The 17,812-nt window shown below is 38.6% G+C and overlaps 1 protein-coding gene across 1 annotated transcript in view; it reads left to right on the plus strand.

Annotated features, from left to right (window-relative positions):
* Nucleotides 1-17,812, plus strand: part of SMC6 (structural maintenance of chromosomes 6) — a 73,614-nt gene that overhangs the window by 24,771 nt on the left and 31,031 nt on the right. Inside the window, exons 9-15 of the mRNA XM_003125342.4 lie at nt 3,180-3,299; nt 3,401-3,499; nt 7,531-7,677; nt 8,182-8,270; nt 8,446-8,610; nt 8,993-9,171; nt 10,200-10,404. Coding sequence (XP_003125390.1) covers nt 3,180-3,299; nt 3,401-3,499; nt 7,531-7,677; nt 8,182-8,270; nt 8,446-8,610; nt 8,993-9,171; nt 10,200-10,404 — 1,004 coding nt within the window. The remainder of the gene's footprint in view (nt 1-3,179; nt 3,300-3,400; nt 3,500-7,530; nt 7,678-8,181; nt 8,271-8,445; nt 8,611-8,992; nt 9,172-10,199; nt 10,405-17,812) is intronic.

Here is a 17,812-nt window from a genome sequence, read left to right on the forward strand (position 1 = left end):
GGAAAATGAGCACAAGCCTCAAGCTGATATTAGATGTAATGTGCATTTGTAATTATATGCAGTAGATATTCCACTACCCTGGTGAGATGTTGACCTTCTTTAAGGACTGACAGCTTGGTAGCAGCTATCCCATAAGTACTCACTAGCTTGGTAGCCATGTGAATTTGCTTGAATTTGAAATTGCTCAAGCCAGTGTGACCTACTTATATTTGTTTTTATATCGGTTGTATTTTGTTCTTAGGCTTTCTTCAGATTCCTAAAGAGACAACCTTATGTCTCATAATCAGAAATCTCAGAATTATAAGACTTCTATTTCAGCTTTTCATCCTTTGTATTAAGTCCCATCAGTTTTTACATGGTTCTGTAATTTGTTCTTTTGTCATTTAGTCAGTTTTATGCAATCATATACTTTCAACACTTCTTAGCCTGTTCTCTTGAAAAAGAATTATATTGATTAACTGAAGTCAGATTTATTAGATGTTACACTGACGTTTTTCCTTCAGGTTTTTTTAGGGATAGATTTAAAATTGGGTTTATAGTTTTATGGCTAATTAAGTAAAGAATGAAAAAGCGAAATGAGTATATTTATTTTTATTTCCCGCAGTATTCCTTCAAACCTGGGTCATATGGTAGCGTTCAAGGAGGTACACTATAACCATCAAGCATAATTCTATAAGCCATAGAATTTGTAGAGCACATTTTCTTGGAGTATCAGTGTTATTATTGGGGGAAAGAAGTATTTGCATATTCAAGAGTTCCTGCTGTGGTACAGCAGGTTTAGGATCCAGCATTGTCACTGCCCCCCTCCCCCCAAAAGTTGCATATTCAAACAAATGTACATAGTATATGTTACATTTATTGTTTTAAAAATGATAAATCAAGACTTTGAAGAAATTTACTTCAAACAGCTTGATTTTTAAACACCCACTTTCTTCATGGTATACTTTTCCATCAACTATTTAAGATATATTGGTTGTGAAATTTAAGAAGTGCTTCCCTAAGAGTGCCCATTGTGGCTCAGTGGTGACAAACCGAGCCAGTTTCCCTGAGGATGCGGGTTCAATCACTGGCCTTGCTCAGTGGGTTGGAGATCTGGCCTTGCCATGAGCTGTGGTGTAGGCCAGCAGCTACAGCTCTGATTGGATCCCTAGCCTGGGAACTTCCATGTGCTGCAAGTGCAGCCCCACAAAGACAAAAAAAGAGAGAGAAGTGCTTCCCTATATCATATAATAGAGTTTCTAATGTGTAATATTTATTTAGTAAAAACATTCTTACTAATGAGTTAAATGCACTTAGTTTTTGAAAAAAACTGTGGGTTTGGATAGTTTTTAAGAAATAGAATGTGAAGATTAGAAACGGGAAGTCATTCACTTATCAAATATTAAGGTCCTACAGTGTACCTGCTAGCATTGTGCTTTGGCCCTGGCCATATAATGGCAAGTACATCTGAGGATTCTTGGGGTTATATATTTAACTATTCAGCAGGAAACAGTAAATAATTGAGTATGATGAGCACTACTAAAGGAATTAAAGATTAGTTTGTTGCAAAGCACTTAATAGGGTACTAGCAATGGGGTTAGTTTCAAGGCAAGGGCAGCAGAAGGAGTGTCATTGTTAGGTAGGTAATATCTACCCTAAGAACTGAAGGGCGAATAATGCCACACGGGAGGTGGTAAGAGTGAGAAGTGTGTTCCAAGAAATAGCATGGTTAGACTCTTGGGCAGGAGAGCGTGTGGTGCTTTAAAAACCTGCATTGTGTAGAGGGAAAGTGCAAGAATGGCAGTTAAGAGGCCAGATTGTGGAGGACCTTGTAAAACTTAAGGGCAATAGAACACACGAAAGTGGGTGACTTGAGTGTATTTTCAGTAGATCCCTCCATTGCAGATGAGAGTGAATTGCTGTAAGGAAGGAACAAATGTAGAGCGATCAACCAGGAAAGTATTACTCTTGTCCAAAGAGATGATGCTGACGGAAGTTAGAGCAGTGGTGGTAGAAATGGAGAGAGGAGCTGTGAAATGATTTGGGCTGATGTTATGTGGGACATGGAGGGCAGCAGTGAAAATAGAAGCCAGATTTATGGGGCTGAAAATGTGAGGAAAACGGAAGAGCCAGAGATAATTTTCATGAAACCTTGAATGGAAAGGGAAGATGGATTTAGAAGAGGAAGTGGTGCCCAGGGATGGACAGTGGTCGTTTTGTTTGTAAGGAAGGAAAGATAAGTAAGTAAAGATGTAAATGTGATACTGGAAAGGAGTCAGTAAAGAGGGTGAAGTGGAAAAAAGATCAAAAGATGGGATGAAAAATCCATTAATTTAGCTCTCCTGAGAAGGCATAAGGGGGTGGATAGGATCCAACTAGAGGTATGAGATAGGGACTGGACTTGGGTATAATGAAGCTACCTCTTCTTTTATAGCAGAAGGGAGAGAAGACTACTTTAGGTTGTTGAAAGTTGGCGGGAGGCGAATTTCTTTCTGATAGCTTCTAGATTCTGTGAGGTAGGAGGCAGGAAGAATAAGTGAGGGATTAGGGTGGTGGGGTGTATGAGGTTTGAAGAAAGTGATTGAAATTATCCTGAAGAATGGGAAAGCAACTTGGATGGGGAAACACACTAAGATCCACAGTGTCAGACCCTAGCTGGACGTGGCAACCATGTGTAAAGAGGAGGAGCCAAGTACCCAGGTATACAGCTTTATAAGCTGTTCATACATCACTGTAGTTTTTGTTTGATGACTTTCTTTATTAAGAGAAAACTTAGAAAAGAAAAAATATAACATTTGATTTTTAGAAATGAATTCTTTCTGTCCTTCCATATTGTTGGAATGGATCCTGGGTATACTTCTGGAAGAACAGCTCCGTCTGTCTATCAGTTAGGGAAATGAGAGAAAATGGGGGACTGAGTTTTGTCTCTACTTATGTGGTCTTGAACCTTTTATTCTTTTGCTCATCTTCACTTAAAGAGTATCTGGCCATTTTTATAGTGCAGAAATTAACAAAATTATTGCACTTAGTAAAAGTATACCAAAGAACCAAAAATTTTTGATTTTCGCTTCAGCTAAAGGAGTCATTTTCCTAGCAGGTCTCTGTCAGTACTTCTTTAGGCAGTATATTCAAAATAAATTTTCAGAAAGTCTTTTCTTTTCAATGTTGGTAAGAAATACATTCTTTTTTCTTTTTTTAAGCGACTTACTGAATTAAAGCGCCAGTGTTTGGAGAAAGAAGAACGTTTTCAAAGTATTGCTGGCTTAAGTACAATGAAGACCAATCTAGAAGACTTGAAACATGAAATGGCTTGGGCAGTGGTAATTTTCATTTAATTATTTATACACGTAAATTTGTAATTTACAAAAATATACTTGGTTATAGTTAATTATATGTCGTTTGCTATATAATATCTTTTTAGGTCAATGAAATTGAAAAGCAGTTGAATGCTATCAGAGATAACATTAAAATTGGAGAAGATCGTGCTGCTAGACTTGAGAGAAAAACAGAAGAACAGCAGGTTATTTTACTTTTTTTTTATACAGATTTAGTAGTTTGAATCATTTGAGGTTGCTGATACTGTACAATTGATGATGTACGAAAAAAGCAGTTTTGAGGTACATAATTATCTGTATTTGAATTTATTATTTAGGTAAAGCCAATCTAAATTTTCAGGCAGGGACTATTGTGGCAATTCTCTTTAAAAAAAGGATTTTGTGGAGTTCCCGTCGTGGCACAGCAGAAACAAATGCTCAGTGGGTTAAGGATCCTGTGTTGCCGTGAGCTGTAGTGTACGTCGCAGATGCGGCTTGGATCTGGCATTGTTGCTGTGGTGTAGGCCGGCAGCTGCAGCTCTGATTAGAACCCTAACCTGGGAACATCCATATGCCACGGGTGTGGCCCTAAAAAGACAGAAGACAAAAAAAAAAAAAGACAAATGGTACTTTGTTACTGACTAGAGATGCTACACCATGAAGCTCTCATTCTTGGGTTCATTGAGGAGTAGAAACATAAAATGGCCTGAAGAATAAAGGGTGCTAGGTTAATAGTCAGCTAGAATAGCATTAAACCCAAGTATCAGAAAGTATTTGAATTCAGAACTGAACCCGGTGCCCAAAGCTTGCTAATGGAACTTTCAGGGAACTGAGTTTCAGGGCTCAGAACCAAGATTACCCATCTGAGGATTTTGTATTAGTGGAACATGTGTGAGATAAGCTGGTAGGTCTATTAAGGTTGATTTCAACCTGAGATCTAAGAGCCCAGGTAGAAACTACTATTTATTTATCTACTATTCAAGAAGCTGATTGGAGTCTTCCACTTGGGGAAAGAGGTAGAAGTTAGTTTAGGGGTAAATAAAGGCAGTCATTTTTTTTCTTTCTTTTTTTATTTTTCTACCACATCCTTGGCCAGGGATTGAGGCCAAGTTCCCAGGCCAGGGATTGAGGCCAAGCCATAGCTGTGACCTGTAGCACAGCTGTGGCAAAGCCACATCCTTAACCCTGTGTTCTGGGCTCTTGATGTGCTATGTCACAGTGGGAACTCCAATGCCGTAATTTTCTGTTGGCGGTTTCCACATGGTCCTTTTTACCATAGAGCATACCCACTCTTTAAATTCATCTCTTCTTTCTCTTTTTTACAGCTTTATTGAGGTGTAATTCATATACCATGCAGTTCACCCATTTAGAATTTATAGTTCAGTGATTTTTAGTATATTCATAAGGTTGTGTAGCCGCCACTATGGAGCTCCTCTATTGTCCTGCCAGAAGTAGAACTCCTAGCTTTTTCTTCATTTATAGGAACTTCGATGTACTCAGTATGACTGACGGATGTCTTAATATTTTGTTCAACTTAACTCCTGACTCCCAGGCTTGGTTGTAGTAGAGGGTGTAATCTTCCCTGCCTTGCCTTTTCCTGTCTGCCCCTAGGATAAGCAGGTAGCTCTTTTTTCTAAGGGTTATAACATTGAAAGGTAATAGAATGATGTGTAAAATAACAGAAGTGATGAAAATAGCCCATTAACTTAGTGATCCCTGCACTGAGTTTCTTACTCCCTCTTCAGGTCGTGAATGGAAATTCAGCCTCATCTACCTCTCACCTCAAATTTTCATTTCTGAGAGAATATTTTCACTAAATTCCTCTCTGTTTCATTTATTAGCTTGTCATAGGGGGAGACGTACTTTCTTCCTTAGATATCCCCTAATCTAAAAGTGGAATTTAGTCTGAGTAATAAATGTTCTTTTTTTTTTTTCAAATGGGAAGGGACAGTCATGAAGCTAGATGATAATTTAGTTTTGTAGGTATATTTTCCAGCTAAGTATTGGGCACGCTATGTAGTAAATGGTAAATTCTTGTAGGGTAAGGACTATCTTATTTTATATTTATGTCCTTCCCACCATGTCTTACATAAAACCTTTAATAGAGTATTTGCTTGTTTACTGATTATAGAATAACTATTAAATGGAAGTTTCTGAAGAATTAATGTCTAACGCAGACTTTAAATGTGTATTAACCTCATTTAAAACTGAAAATAGATGAATTATGTTTAGTTTGCGTAACACCTGGACCAACTTCAGTTTTTGTAAAAAAAAAAAAAAAAAATGGAGCTTATACTAATGGTGTTTTAAAAATAGTATTAGTAACTAATAGTTTAATAACTGTACTATCATTTTATATCACGTTTCCTAAATAGCTTACATATTGACAATTCCCTAATTTGTATCTCCTATTCAAACTTTTATCCTGAGCACTTGATTCAGATATATCTCTTCACATCTTTACTTTCATGTTCTAGACATTTCATACTTAGCATTTCTAGTTGAATAGCTGTGACCGAGGCTTATGTGGCCCACAAAGCCTGAAGTATACACTCTGGTCTTTCTAGAAAAAGTTTGCTGATCACTGATCTAAATAGTTGTCGTTTTGTCCTTTCTGATCTAGTCCTATTGTCAGTGCTACCTTTGGTCCCTAATTATTCTTGTCCCAGAATATTACACTTACTTTTTACTGAAATCATTTCCCTTAACTTTTCCCTCCACCTCGCCTTCCATGTGCTTCCAGAGTGATTGTTCGTTTAGATTACGTAGAGATTTACATACAGATTTGATCGTATCTTGTCTCGCTGTTATCTAGGGGATTGAGTTGGAAGCTGATCATTATGGAATTGAAGGCCCTTCCACCCTTTCATCACATCCCCCACTAGTACCCTCTTAGTTTAAGCTCCAGAAATATTTTTAATTCCTAAAATAGGTTTAATGCCTTTCTACATGCTTTTTCATCTGCCTGTAGCACTTTGACTTTTTTCCTGGTACATTTTGATTAATCTTTCAAGGCTCAGCTCAGATGCTGCTTTGAAGGCATTTCTGACGTTTTCTGATAGACCTATATGTTCTTCCTCTGTGCTACCTAAGCATTATTGCATCCAAACTGTATGATCAATTTGTGTGTTTGTTTCTCTGCTAAATTTTGTCTCTTCAACTGTGTGACTTTAACAGTTGTTACAATATCTTTGTATTCCCAGAAGATAGCGCATTTGTTGGATAACTCAACATGGCATTAAAATATATTTTAGCTTTTTAAATTATTAGAGAAATGCAAATCAAAACTCCAATGAGATATCACCTCACACTGGTCAGAATGGCCGTCATCACAAAGTCTATAAATAGTAAATGCTGGAGAGGATGTGGAGAAAAGGAAAGCCTCCTACACTGTTTGTGGGAATGTAAATTAGTGCAGCCTGTGGAACACAGTATGGAGTTTCTTTTAAACACCAAAAATAGAGTTGCTGTAGAGATCTAGCAATCCCACCATAGGCATATATCCAGAAAAGATATAAAATCTAATTTGAAAAGATACATGCACCTCAGTGTGTATTTGGAAGCATCCTAAGTGTCCATCAACAGGTGAATGAATACACACACATATATATATATAAAAGCCGAAACACACACACACACACACTGAAATGCTGTTCAGACATAAAAAAGAACGAAATATTGTCATTTGCAGAAACATGGATGGACCTAGAGATTATCATACTAAATGAACTAAGAAAACGACAAATAGGGAGCTCCAGCTGTGGCTCAGCTGGTTAAGAACCCAACATAGTATCCCTTAGGATGCCGGTTTGATCTGGCCTCGCTCAGTAGGTTAAGGATCTGGTGTTGCCTCAAGCTGTGGTGTAGGTCACCTACGCGGTTCAGATCCAGCACGGCTATGGCATAGACTGGCAGCTGCAGCTCCAGTTTGACCCCTTACTGGGGAACTTCCCATAAGACAAGTGCAGCCCTAAAAAGAAAAGAAAAAAAAAAAAAGAAGACAACCAATATTATATGACATCACTTATGTGTGTAGTCTTAAAAAAATGATACAAATGAACTTAGTTGCAACACAGAAACAGACTCACAGACATGGAAAACAAACTTATAGTTATTGTCTTGAGTTTAGTTAGAGCAAAATAAGTTTGAGATATGAACTATATATAATAATTAAAAATTTTTTTTTTGTTTATTGAAGAAAAATAAAAAATAATCCAACAATGTTATTTTCTTAAAGGTCAGACTTAATGAAGCAGAAAAAAAATATAAGGATATTCAAGATAAACTAGAAAAGATTAGTCAAGAGACAAATGCACGAGCACCAGAATGTCTGGCATTGAAAGCAGATCTTACGTCTAAGAAAAGGGTATATAATGAAGCTGAGGTAAGAGAAATTTTTCCAGTATTAGAAATTGCATGTCAAATATACTGTTCATTTATTCCTAAAAGTAGAGGTTTTGTATCTGAATGGAGATCTGTGTTGCTTTCAGATTTTAAAAATGTAATGATTTCACGTGGGTATATATATGTGTGTGTATATATATATATACTTATGTATATATGTGTGTGTGTGTGTGTGTATATATATACTTATGTGTATATATGTGTGTGTGTGTATATATATATACTTATGTATATGTGTGTGTGTGTATATACTTATGTATATGTGTGTGTATATATATACTTATGTATATATATGTGTGTGTATATATACTTATGTGTGTATATATATATATGTGTATATATATATATATATATATATATACACTTGGTTTTGAAAACATATTTCTGCATATATTCAACCTCTGATTTGAAGATTTGGCAAAAGTGGACTTACTGGAGGTATTTGTTTTTCATATTACTAAAGAGTGTCTTAATTTTTTGTTAGGTTTTATATAACCGTTCCTTAAACGAATATAGAGCATTAAAGAAAGATGATGAACAGCTTTGCAAAAGAATTGAAGAACTGAGAAAAAGGTAAGACAGTTACTCTGCAATTTTCACCATTATCACATTTTGTAATAAAGTAATCCAGGTGAAATGGTGTTTTTTATTTTTTGTGTCATTGCTAAATGAATTTTATCACATTGCTTTATGTTTTTAAAATGTTATGTTTTTCATTTAACATTTTTCACTTTGAATTATTCTTTAGTGCTGATCAGTCTATGGAACCTGAGCGGTTGGAAAGGCAAAAAAAAATATCTTGGTTAAAAGAGAGAGTAAAGGCCTTACAGGATCAAGAAATTTCAGTCAATCAAGAGATTGAACAGTTTCAGCAAGCTGTAGAAAAGGACAAAGAAGAACATACCAGAATTAAGTAAGTGTCAATATCCTTAGGTTTTTTTGGCCACTTGAAAATAAGACAGTTTTCCTCTTTATTTGAAAAGTGAATACATGGCTTTTTTTGTTCTTCCTCATAACAAGCAATCTTTTAAAATCACTTTTCTGATAAGACTTCTTATAGTTGTAGAGTTGGGCAATTTCTGGGATTTCTAGTTCTTCGTCACTACTGCACTATTTCTTTTCATGCTTAGTCTTTTTTCCTCTGGCAACATAGCTGTTTTCAAATAAAGAAATCTGCTTTTAGTTTTTAGAGTAGCTGTGTCATTCACTGGTATGCAGGTATTAGGGGAAAAGACTGAAGATTTCTGTGTAACCATATCACATGTCTGTTCTGTTTTTCCACTTATATTTTTTAGGAGAGAAGAATTAGATGTGAAGCAAATACTGAATTATAATCAGAAGCAACTGAAAGAATTGAAAGATAGTAAAACTGATCGACTCAAAAGATTTGGCCCTAATGTTCCAGCTCTTCTTGAAGCAATAGATAATGCTTACAGACGAGGGCAATTTACCTATAAACCTGTAGGCCCTTTAGGTATTTGTCACCAATTAGTCAGGATATAATAAAAATTAGAAATACATTTTTATTTTCAGGAAGGGGTTTGTTGAGTCTAGTTTTAAAAATCTGTTATCAAAAACCATATAGTTATATGTAGGCTTTGTACATATTTTAAGAAATAATGATAAAATTGTTTTAAACTTTGTAACTTTCCTTTTGTATTTTTAAAGCATAAAATAGCCAAAAAAGAAAGAGAACTTAGGAAAAGTATTTTAGAGTTGAGCAGTCTGGTTCAGATTTTTTTCCTAAATGAATAAATCAGTGAACTAATTTGCATGTAATTTGGGAAAATTTGGTGATGTCAAGATAGAGTTGAAAGAGCAATCACTACCTGAGTTTTGTGTAACCTTTATAAAATAACTTGTCTTTTTAGTTTCTGTTTAGGTTGGACAACATTATTTCTAAGTCCTCTTCCAACTATAAATCTGGGGTTATTTAATTGTCCTCATATATACATGAGAAAAAAAATCAACTCACAGGAGTTAACTTTTAATCCTGTGCATCATTGGGTGAAAATGATGGTGTAAATACAAATTTTTTTGTAGTAATGTGCTGTATAGTACAGTATTGTGTTCTGTATTAGGTATTGCAGTAATGTGTGTTCATTTAAATATGTACTGGGATCCACTTCAAGAAATGAGGCATTTTTTTTCCCCTCTCTAAATCTAAAATTGCAATACTAATCAGTTTTACAGAAAAAAATAATTTTGGGTTGATTTTCAAAACTCCATTCAGAGGCTGGATTAGTATATACCTACATAGGAAAAACACTATTGATTTACATTAGAGTGAGACAGTTTTTCACAGGATTTAGTGGGTTTTCTCCCCAGGGTATCCGGTGGAGTGGGCAGATTTCCCATTTGGTTAAAATAAGATCTAGAATATCATTTAAATTGCTTTATATTATACTTTGAAGTCATTTATGAACTACTATAAAAGATAAGCACATTAATATTTCAAGATAAATTTTTATCGGCCTTTTATGATTTTTTTCTTACTCGTAGGAGCTTGCATTCGTCTTCGGGACCCTGAGCTTGCTTTGGCTATTGAATCCTGCTTAAAAGGACTTCTGCAGGCCTATTGTTGCCATAATCATGCTGATGAAAGAGTGCTTCAGGCACTGATGAAAAGGTTTTATTCACCAGGGACCTCACGGCCACAGATAATAGTTTCTGAATTTCGCAATGAGGTGTATGATGTAAGACACAGGTGAGGCATCAGTAATTAAGCATTGTTTCTGATTGTGCTTAGTCATGTGCAAGCTCAGAAAGAGAACATTTGAAATGTTAACCGTATCTATACTACTCATTTGTGAAATTCCATCAAGCCATGTCTTTAATTTGAATCTGAGCATTGGAGGTAAGAGATGCTCCCTGCCTTTGAGGTCCTTAACACGAGGTCTCTTGTGGGAGACATACAGGGAAATAGATGTTTTATGGCTTAGAAGTTGTGTTGATGAGGGAGACGGTGCAGACCTCCTCACATTAAGAGGGAGGGCCTGAGGAAGAACTTGGGCACTCGTGGTTTACAGATTCTTGAAGAGCTGTGGTTGTTTTCTCTGCTGACCCTAAAAAAGCCTTCTCAAGGGCACCATACCCAGACTGCCTTTTTTTAGCTGCTGGCTAGCTAGTCACTTTACTTTAAAATGTATGTATTTCCATTCCCAGATTACATTTTAAAATTTCTCTTCGCTCCCACTTCCACTTTTTCTTATAAATTCTATTTTTCCTTTCTTCAGTCAAATCTAATGCTATGTCCCCCATTTGAGTAAATTTTTACATGAACACTATCTCTGATTTATTCTATGTCAGCATTGATAAAACTGGATCACATGATGCAGATATAATTGAGAAGAGGAGTAATTAAATGTTAGTAGGTAAATTAGGGGAGAAATCAGAGAAGAGAATAAATGATCAGTCGTCTAATTGATGGGTTTGTTAAGTGATAGAAAGATTTAATTGCCTTCTGGGCAGATAGTCCTATGTACATACAGTGTACATGGAGGCATAGCATCATAAGTTAATTCTGCAAAAAATAGCATTGGCTTTATTTTTGGCCACCCTGCAGCATGTGGAGTTCCCGGGCCAGAGACCAGGTCCAGGCCGTAGTTTTACCTAGGCTGTAGCTGCAGCAATGCCAGATCCTTAGCCTACTGTGTTGGGCTGGGGATCAAACCTGCGTCCCAGCTCTCCCAAGATGCCCCAGTCCCATTGCACCACAGTGGGAACTCCATCATTTGCATTATTGATAGTGAGGAACAGAATAAAAGATATTTAGGGCAAAATCACTATAACCTGTATAATAGAAGGGAGAATTGAGGGCTACTGCTAGGTTTCTAACTGGAGTGAGGAGTTAATAAGTTATATTTTGGAATTGTTGATTCTTTGAGCTTTTAGGCTAGAAATACGTATGTGGGGATTTGTAGTAATGTGTTTGCATGAGAATTTGACCTTGTGTTAATTTCTAGTTTTGATCCCAGGTTTCTGAAATGTGATAAAAGTGAAATTTCAGTTGTGCCACCAGACAGCATTGCTTATGGTATAAAAGACCCCTGACAAATTAGTTGCACCTGGACTAGGAGAACTCTAAACATCTGGTGGGATGCCGGTATGGTGACTCTGTCCATTGGGCATTTCCATATGGGGACCTTGAAAATGTGAGGTGGTTATGAGAGATACTGGCTTCTATGCAGAATATATCCTCCTGCACCTGGTCCTTTGAGGACCAAGAACACTAATTTTGGACAGCTACACGGACTGCTCTGTGCACTGCTGCAAGGACTCCCATGAATAGGAATGCCTGGCGCCACCATTGTAACAGTACCAAGTGACTTATAGAAAATCCTGTGAAGGGGTGCAAAGGTGAGCGAACTTTGTACAGTGTAACGTCACTTTTCTTGGCAGTAGGTGAATTCGTGTGCTCAGAACGAGGGCCTCAGGAGATGGCCAGGAGGTGTGGAAGAATGAGAGAGGAAGCTGATCCAAAGTTCCTTAAGATTCAAACACTTATGGTGGCTGCAGGATTTTTCATTAGTAATGTTTGGTTTTTTAATAAATTTGAGTGGAGAGTGTGTATTGTTAAATTAACACTGCATTAGAATTTTTTAGAGGGTGAGTCTCACAAAAGAAGCAAGCAACTGAGAAAGTACTGTTGGGAAAATAGTTCAGTGATTGGCTAGATGGGAAAGAAAGTGAGGCCTGATGAATTAGAGAACAGATTTACTAGGCATGATAAGCCTGGAAAGATGGCAGGTTGTGGTAAGGACAGGACGTTAGAATGTACTGGGAGCAGGTCTGGGATGACAAAGCCCACGTTTGGCTCTAAGAGTAGGTTGCTGAAGTTCCAGTTGATGCAGTAGTGGAGGGAGTTGGATGCTAATCCTTTTGGGTGTTGACAGGATATTTTTTGGGTCAACTCGCAGCATTTTGAAGGGGTGTTTTTTGTGAAGAATTTTACCATTATGCATTGTGTTTCAAGTGCTAAATTTAAAAATTGGGTATTTTAATGTAGAAAAAAATAGCGAAACACTGCTAGAATATTAGAATGAATCATATACATGAGACTTAATTAGATAACCTCAACCAGCATACCTAGGAAAGTACCTAGCTTTCTGGGAGATGTAGAGAAATGTAGTTTTCTTTCCTATAAAGATGCCTGTTTGCCCTTTTTCTAGGAAGTAGAGGCTACTGAACTACTCAGCTTGCTTTTACCCACCAGTAACCACATCTGCATCTGTAGTTCTTGCTGCCATCTCAACAGAAGAGATGTTCTTTCTCTTCCAGATGATTCTACTTGAATCTCAATTGTATACTTGATTCACAAACTATGTTTTTTAGTGATTTCAACTCTCCTGAGCCTTAAACTTCCTACTGCATTGACTTTTCTCCCCTTTCAATATCCTCAGTCACTGATGTGTCTCCCATCTTACAAATAAACTCTTCCTAGGGTGACTGTGTATGCACTCTTTGACCCACTACTACCTGGCCTCCGAAATATACCTTATATTCTCTGATTATTTTCCTTATTGCCAAATACAGTGTAAAGATGTTTATTTTTTTGTATACATATTTACTTTCTCTTAGGTATCTGATACTATTAAACATACCTTCCTTGAAACTTGTGCTCCTTCGGTTACTGTGACACTATTTCTTGGTTCTCCTGCCTTTCAGATGTTCTCAGACTTTTGTGGGCTTTGCTTTCATCTCCCACTCCTTTCACTTTGGTTCTCCTCACAGCCCTGTTGTTGGTTTGTAGTCACTTTTTGACTGTACATATTCTTTCTGTATTTGGAGACATTGAAAACAGGCTTAATTTTAAGCATTTTTCTATATTTAATTATTTTTTTTCTTTATTAGGGCCTCACTCAGGGCATTTGAAGTTCCCAGGCTAGGGGTCGAATCGGAGCTGCAGCTGCTGGCCTCTGCCTTGCCAGTCAATGCCAGATCCGAGCCACATCTGTGACCTACCCCACAGGTTATTTCAATGCCAGATCCTTAACCCACTGAGCAAGGCCAGGGGTTGAACCTGTGTCCTCATGATGGAAACTCCTCTATATTTAATTTGATTGTGGTATTTTTCCTTTTACTTAGCTTTAGAAATTGCATTTTTATTAAACATTTCTTCTAAGCTTAATTCAGATCATCAAATCATTTTGTCCAATAACCCCTCTTACTGGTCAGGCTCATCATGCTGCTTGCCTGGAATTTGATGTGCAGTTTTTCCTTTGTCCCTCCTGACCTCTTTGGACTTTCTACTTGTTGTTTGGTGAGCCTGTTTCATAGTGTCCTTTCCTTGTCTCATCACTGACATGTTATTGCTGCTGTTCCTTCCTACTTTTACTTCTTCTAGATTGATTGTAGAGCATCTCTCTGCATGCAGCTAATTATAATATAAACCAATACGAAGTGCCTCCCAGCCAAGTAGGGCAAAGGGACCAGGTGGTTGTGACTTGACGCTTTTGAGCAAACTGGTAGGAGCAGTCTTGTCTAGCAGTGGTGTGTGCCTGCTCGAAAATAGTTGTTCCTTCCTGGCATGGAAACCAGTGCTGTCGGTGGACTGGCCAGAGTCTGCATTTCCCCACCCTCTCCTACCATGTCCCCTCTGTGTCAGACTCCCACTCCCTCTCCTCTCACCCTTCACCCCTGCTTTGTTTCATTGAACCTGCTTGCTGCTTCTGGAGCACCCACCCCTAGTCTTTCCTATCTTTGTTTTTACTTTCACTTGGACTCTGCCTCTTTTTATAGGAAAAGCTCCTCAAAAGACTTGTCTATGTCTGTCATTTCTCTTCCCCTTCTTTCTTGAACCTGCTCCAGTCAAGTTTTTATTGCCTTTCCTACATACCAGAGAAGCTCGTGTCAAAGGCACCAGTGAGCCTTGCTTGGCTTGGTCCTATGGTCCTGCCATACTACTCACTAACTTGACCTGGCCACTGTATGTGACTCAGTTGATCATTTTATTCTTCCTGAGACACTTTTTTGCACTTGTTCCCTAGAAGCTCACTCTGCTGGTTTTCCCAAATCTCTAGGTATTCTTTGTTAGTGTCTTGCTTATTCTTCCTCACTTGGGGAGCTCCAGTGTCAGGGTTCCAGACCTCTGCTCCAAGTGTAACTACTCCCAGCACTTAACCCTGCTGAGCTCATTCCGCTTCATGCCTTGAAAATAGTCTGTCCACTGAGGATTGCCAAATTATGTTTATGGCTGGACTCTTTCCTCTGAACTCCAGAATATAATACATTCAAGTTATATTTTCCACTTTGATGTCCACTAGACATCTGAAACTTAACATGTGTGAAAATCAGATTCCTGATATTCACCCTAAAACCTGCTCTTCCTGTAGTCACCCCCATCTCCATTTCTCAGTTACTCAAGCCAAAATCTCAGTCATCCTGGACTTCTTTTTGCCATCCCACATCCTATTGGCTGTACTTTAAAAAAATATATCCAGGATCTAAACACTTCCGCAGTGACCACCTTGGTTCAAGCCATTATTACGTCTCAGGTGAGTTTTTCAATGGCCAGTCTTCCTGCTGCTGGTTCCCTTCCACCCACATGCTCAGTGTCACAGCCAGAGTTAAGGTCAGATCACATCACTCCAGCTCAAAGTGCCCTGTGTGTTCTCATCCCTTTTTAGGCTTTACTGCAGCCTCTTGGGCCCACATGATCTGTCCTCCTGCTGACTCTTCTGTCCCCATGTCCAGAAGCACTACCCACACTGCTCGTCCCCCACAGCAGCCAGCCCCCTGGCTCCTCCAACAGCCCTTTTCAGGACCTTCCCAATGGCTGGTCCCTAGGCACTGAATGCTCTTCAGGACGCCCATGTGACTCTCCCATTCCGTCACGTGTCTGCCCGTGGTCACCTTAGTAAGGCTTTCCCTGACTTTTCCTGTGAAAAATCACTGTACGCCACTTTGTCTTAATTTTCTGTCTCTTCAGTAGAATGTAAGCTCCACGGAGAGAAGGTTATAATCTGTTTTGTTTATTGGTAACTCCTCATCCTCTGAACAGTGTCTGGCACGTAGTAGGTGCTCAGTAATACGTGATGAAGTAATTAATAGGTGTAAAGCATGTGTATACAGAATTTCTTCTCTTTGGAATTGTAGAATTAAGAAATCCCTAAGAACACCATTGCCATTTCCCCCTTAGCCAGTTGTCGCTCCTATACCTACTGTTCTTGGTAGCTTGGTATCAATGTCCTACTGAGAGCTCAGAGGCTTAAATTTAGTTAAAAGATTGAATCTCCTTAGGGTGCCCAAATTTCAATTTATAAGAATATTTTTTCTTGGAGTTCCCGTCGTGGCACAGTGGTTAACGAATCCGACTAGGAACCATGAGGTTGCAGGTTCCATCCCTGGCCTTGCTCAGTGGGTTAAGGATCCGCTGTTGCCATGAGCTGTGGTGTAGGTTGCTGATGTGGCTTGGATCCCATGTTGCTGTGGCTCTGGTGTAGCCAGGAGGCTACAGCTCCGATTCGACCCCTAGCCTGGGAACCTCCATATGCTGCAGGAGCGTCCCAAGAAAATGGCAGAAAGACAAAACAAACAAACAAACAAAAAAAAGGAATATTTTTTCTTGGAGTTCCTATCGTGGCTCAGTGGTTAACATACCTAACTAGCATCTATGAGGACATGGGTTCGATCCCTGGCCTTGTTCAGTGGGTTAAGGATCCGGCATTGCAGTGTGCTGTGGTGTAGATTACAGACACGGCTTGGATCTTGCGGCGCTGTGGCTGTGGTGTAGGCCGGCGGCTTCAGCTCCACTTTGACCTCTGAGGATTCCCACCACATCTTGGCAACCTCCATATGCCCGAGGGTGCAGCCCCTCCCCCCCAAAAAAAGAATATTTTTTCTCATATTTTTTCTGTGTTGATAAAAAACTTAGTTCTTCTCATCTCAGTAAGAATGTTAAGTTATTTAAAATGTGTTTTAAGGACTTCTTCTTGTGGCTCGGATAGTAGTAGAACCCTACTACTATCCATGAGGATACGGGTTCAGTCCCTGGCCTCACTCAGTGGGTTAAGGATCCAGTGTTGCCAAAAGCTGTGGTGTAGGTCACAGATGGAGCTCAGATGTCATGTTGCTGTGGCTCTTGCATAGGGCGGCAGCTGCAGCTCTGATTCGACCCCTAGCCTGGAAACTTCCATATGCCGCAGGAGCAGCCCTAAAACAAAATAAATAAATAAATGTGTTTTAATTAATTGACTTTTACATTTATATATGATAGCAATATAAGATTTAGGGGAATTGTAGTTATGAATTATAACAGACAGTAGGACATAATGATTAAGAATCTGAATTCTAGGAACTCCCGTTGTAGCTCAGCAGTAATGAACTCAATGAGTATCCATGAGGACGTGGGTTCCACCCCTGGCCTTGCTCAGTGGCTTAAAGATCGGTCATTGCTGTGAGCTGTGGTATAGGTCACAGATGTGGCTTGGATCTGGCACTGCTGCGGCTGTGGCATAGGCCATCAGCTGCAGTTCCAGTTCAACCCCTAGCCTGGGAACTTCCATGTGCCAAGGGTGTGGCCCTGAAAAGACAAAAAATATAAAAGAATCTGGGTTCTAGAGCTGAGCCGCCTGGCTTAAATCCTAGCCTGCCCACTTAGTTTTACTATATTGGGAACTTATTAAAATCTCAGAAGCTTCCTCATCTAAAAAAAAATGGAGAGGATAATATTATCTATCTCAAATAGTTGTTTTGAGGGATAAATGAGCTAATGCAGTCATCCCTCTGTATCTGTGGGGGATTAGTTCCAGGACCCTCTGTGGATACCAGGGTCTCGGGATGCTCAGGTCCCATAGTCAGCCCTCTGTAGCCACAGTTCCATATCTGCTGATTCAGACACCCAAGGATCCTGCAGTGTGTACTATAGTCATTGAAAAAAATCTGCATGGAAGTGAACCCACGCAGTTCAAATCCATGTTCTAGAGTCAGCTGTGTTTGTAATGTCCTTAAACCAGTGCCTCACACATAGTATTATATAAATGTTTGCTAATAAACCTATTTCAGATGTTTTCAAATATTAACACATATTTTCCATGTCTTATTGCCTATCATCTCCTCACTCGTTTTAAAATCTATATATAATTAAAGTTTGATTAAGTTAATCCTTGTATATT

Source organism: Sus scrofa, chromosome 3 (genome assembly GCF_000003025.6).
Source record: "Sus scrofa isolate TJ Tabasco breed Duroc chromosome 3, Sscrofa11.1, whole genome shotgun sequence".
Lineage (NCBI taxonomy): Eukaryota > Metazoa > Chordata > Mammalia > Artiodactyla > Suidae > Sus > Sus scrofa.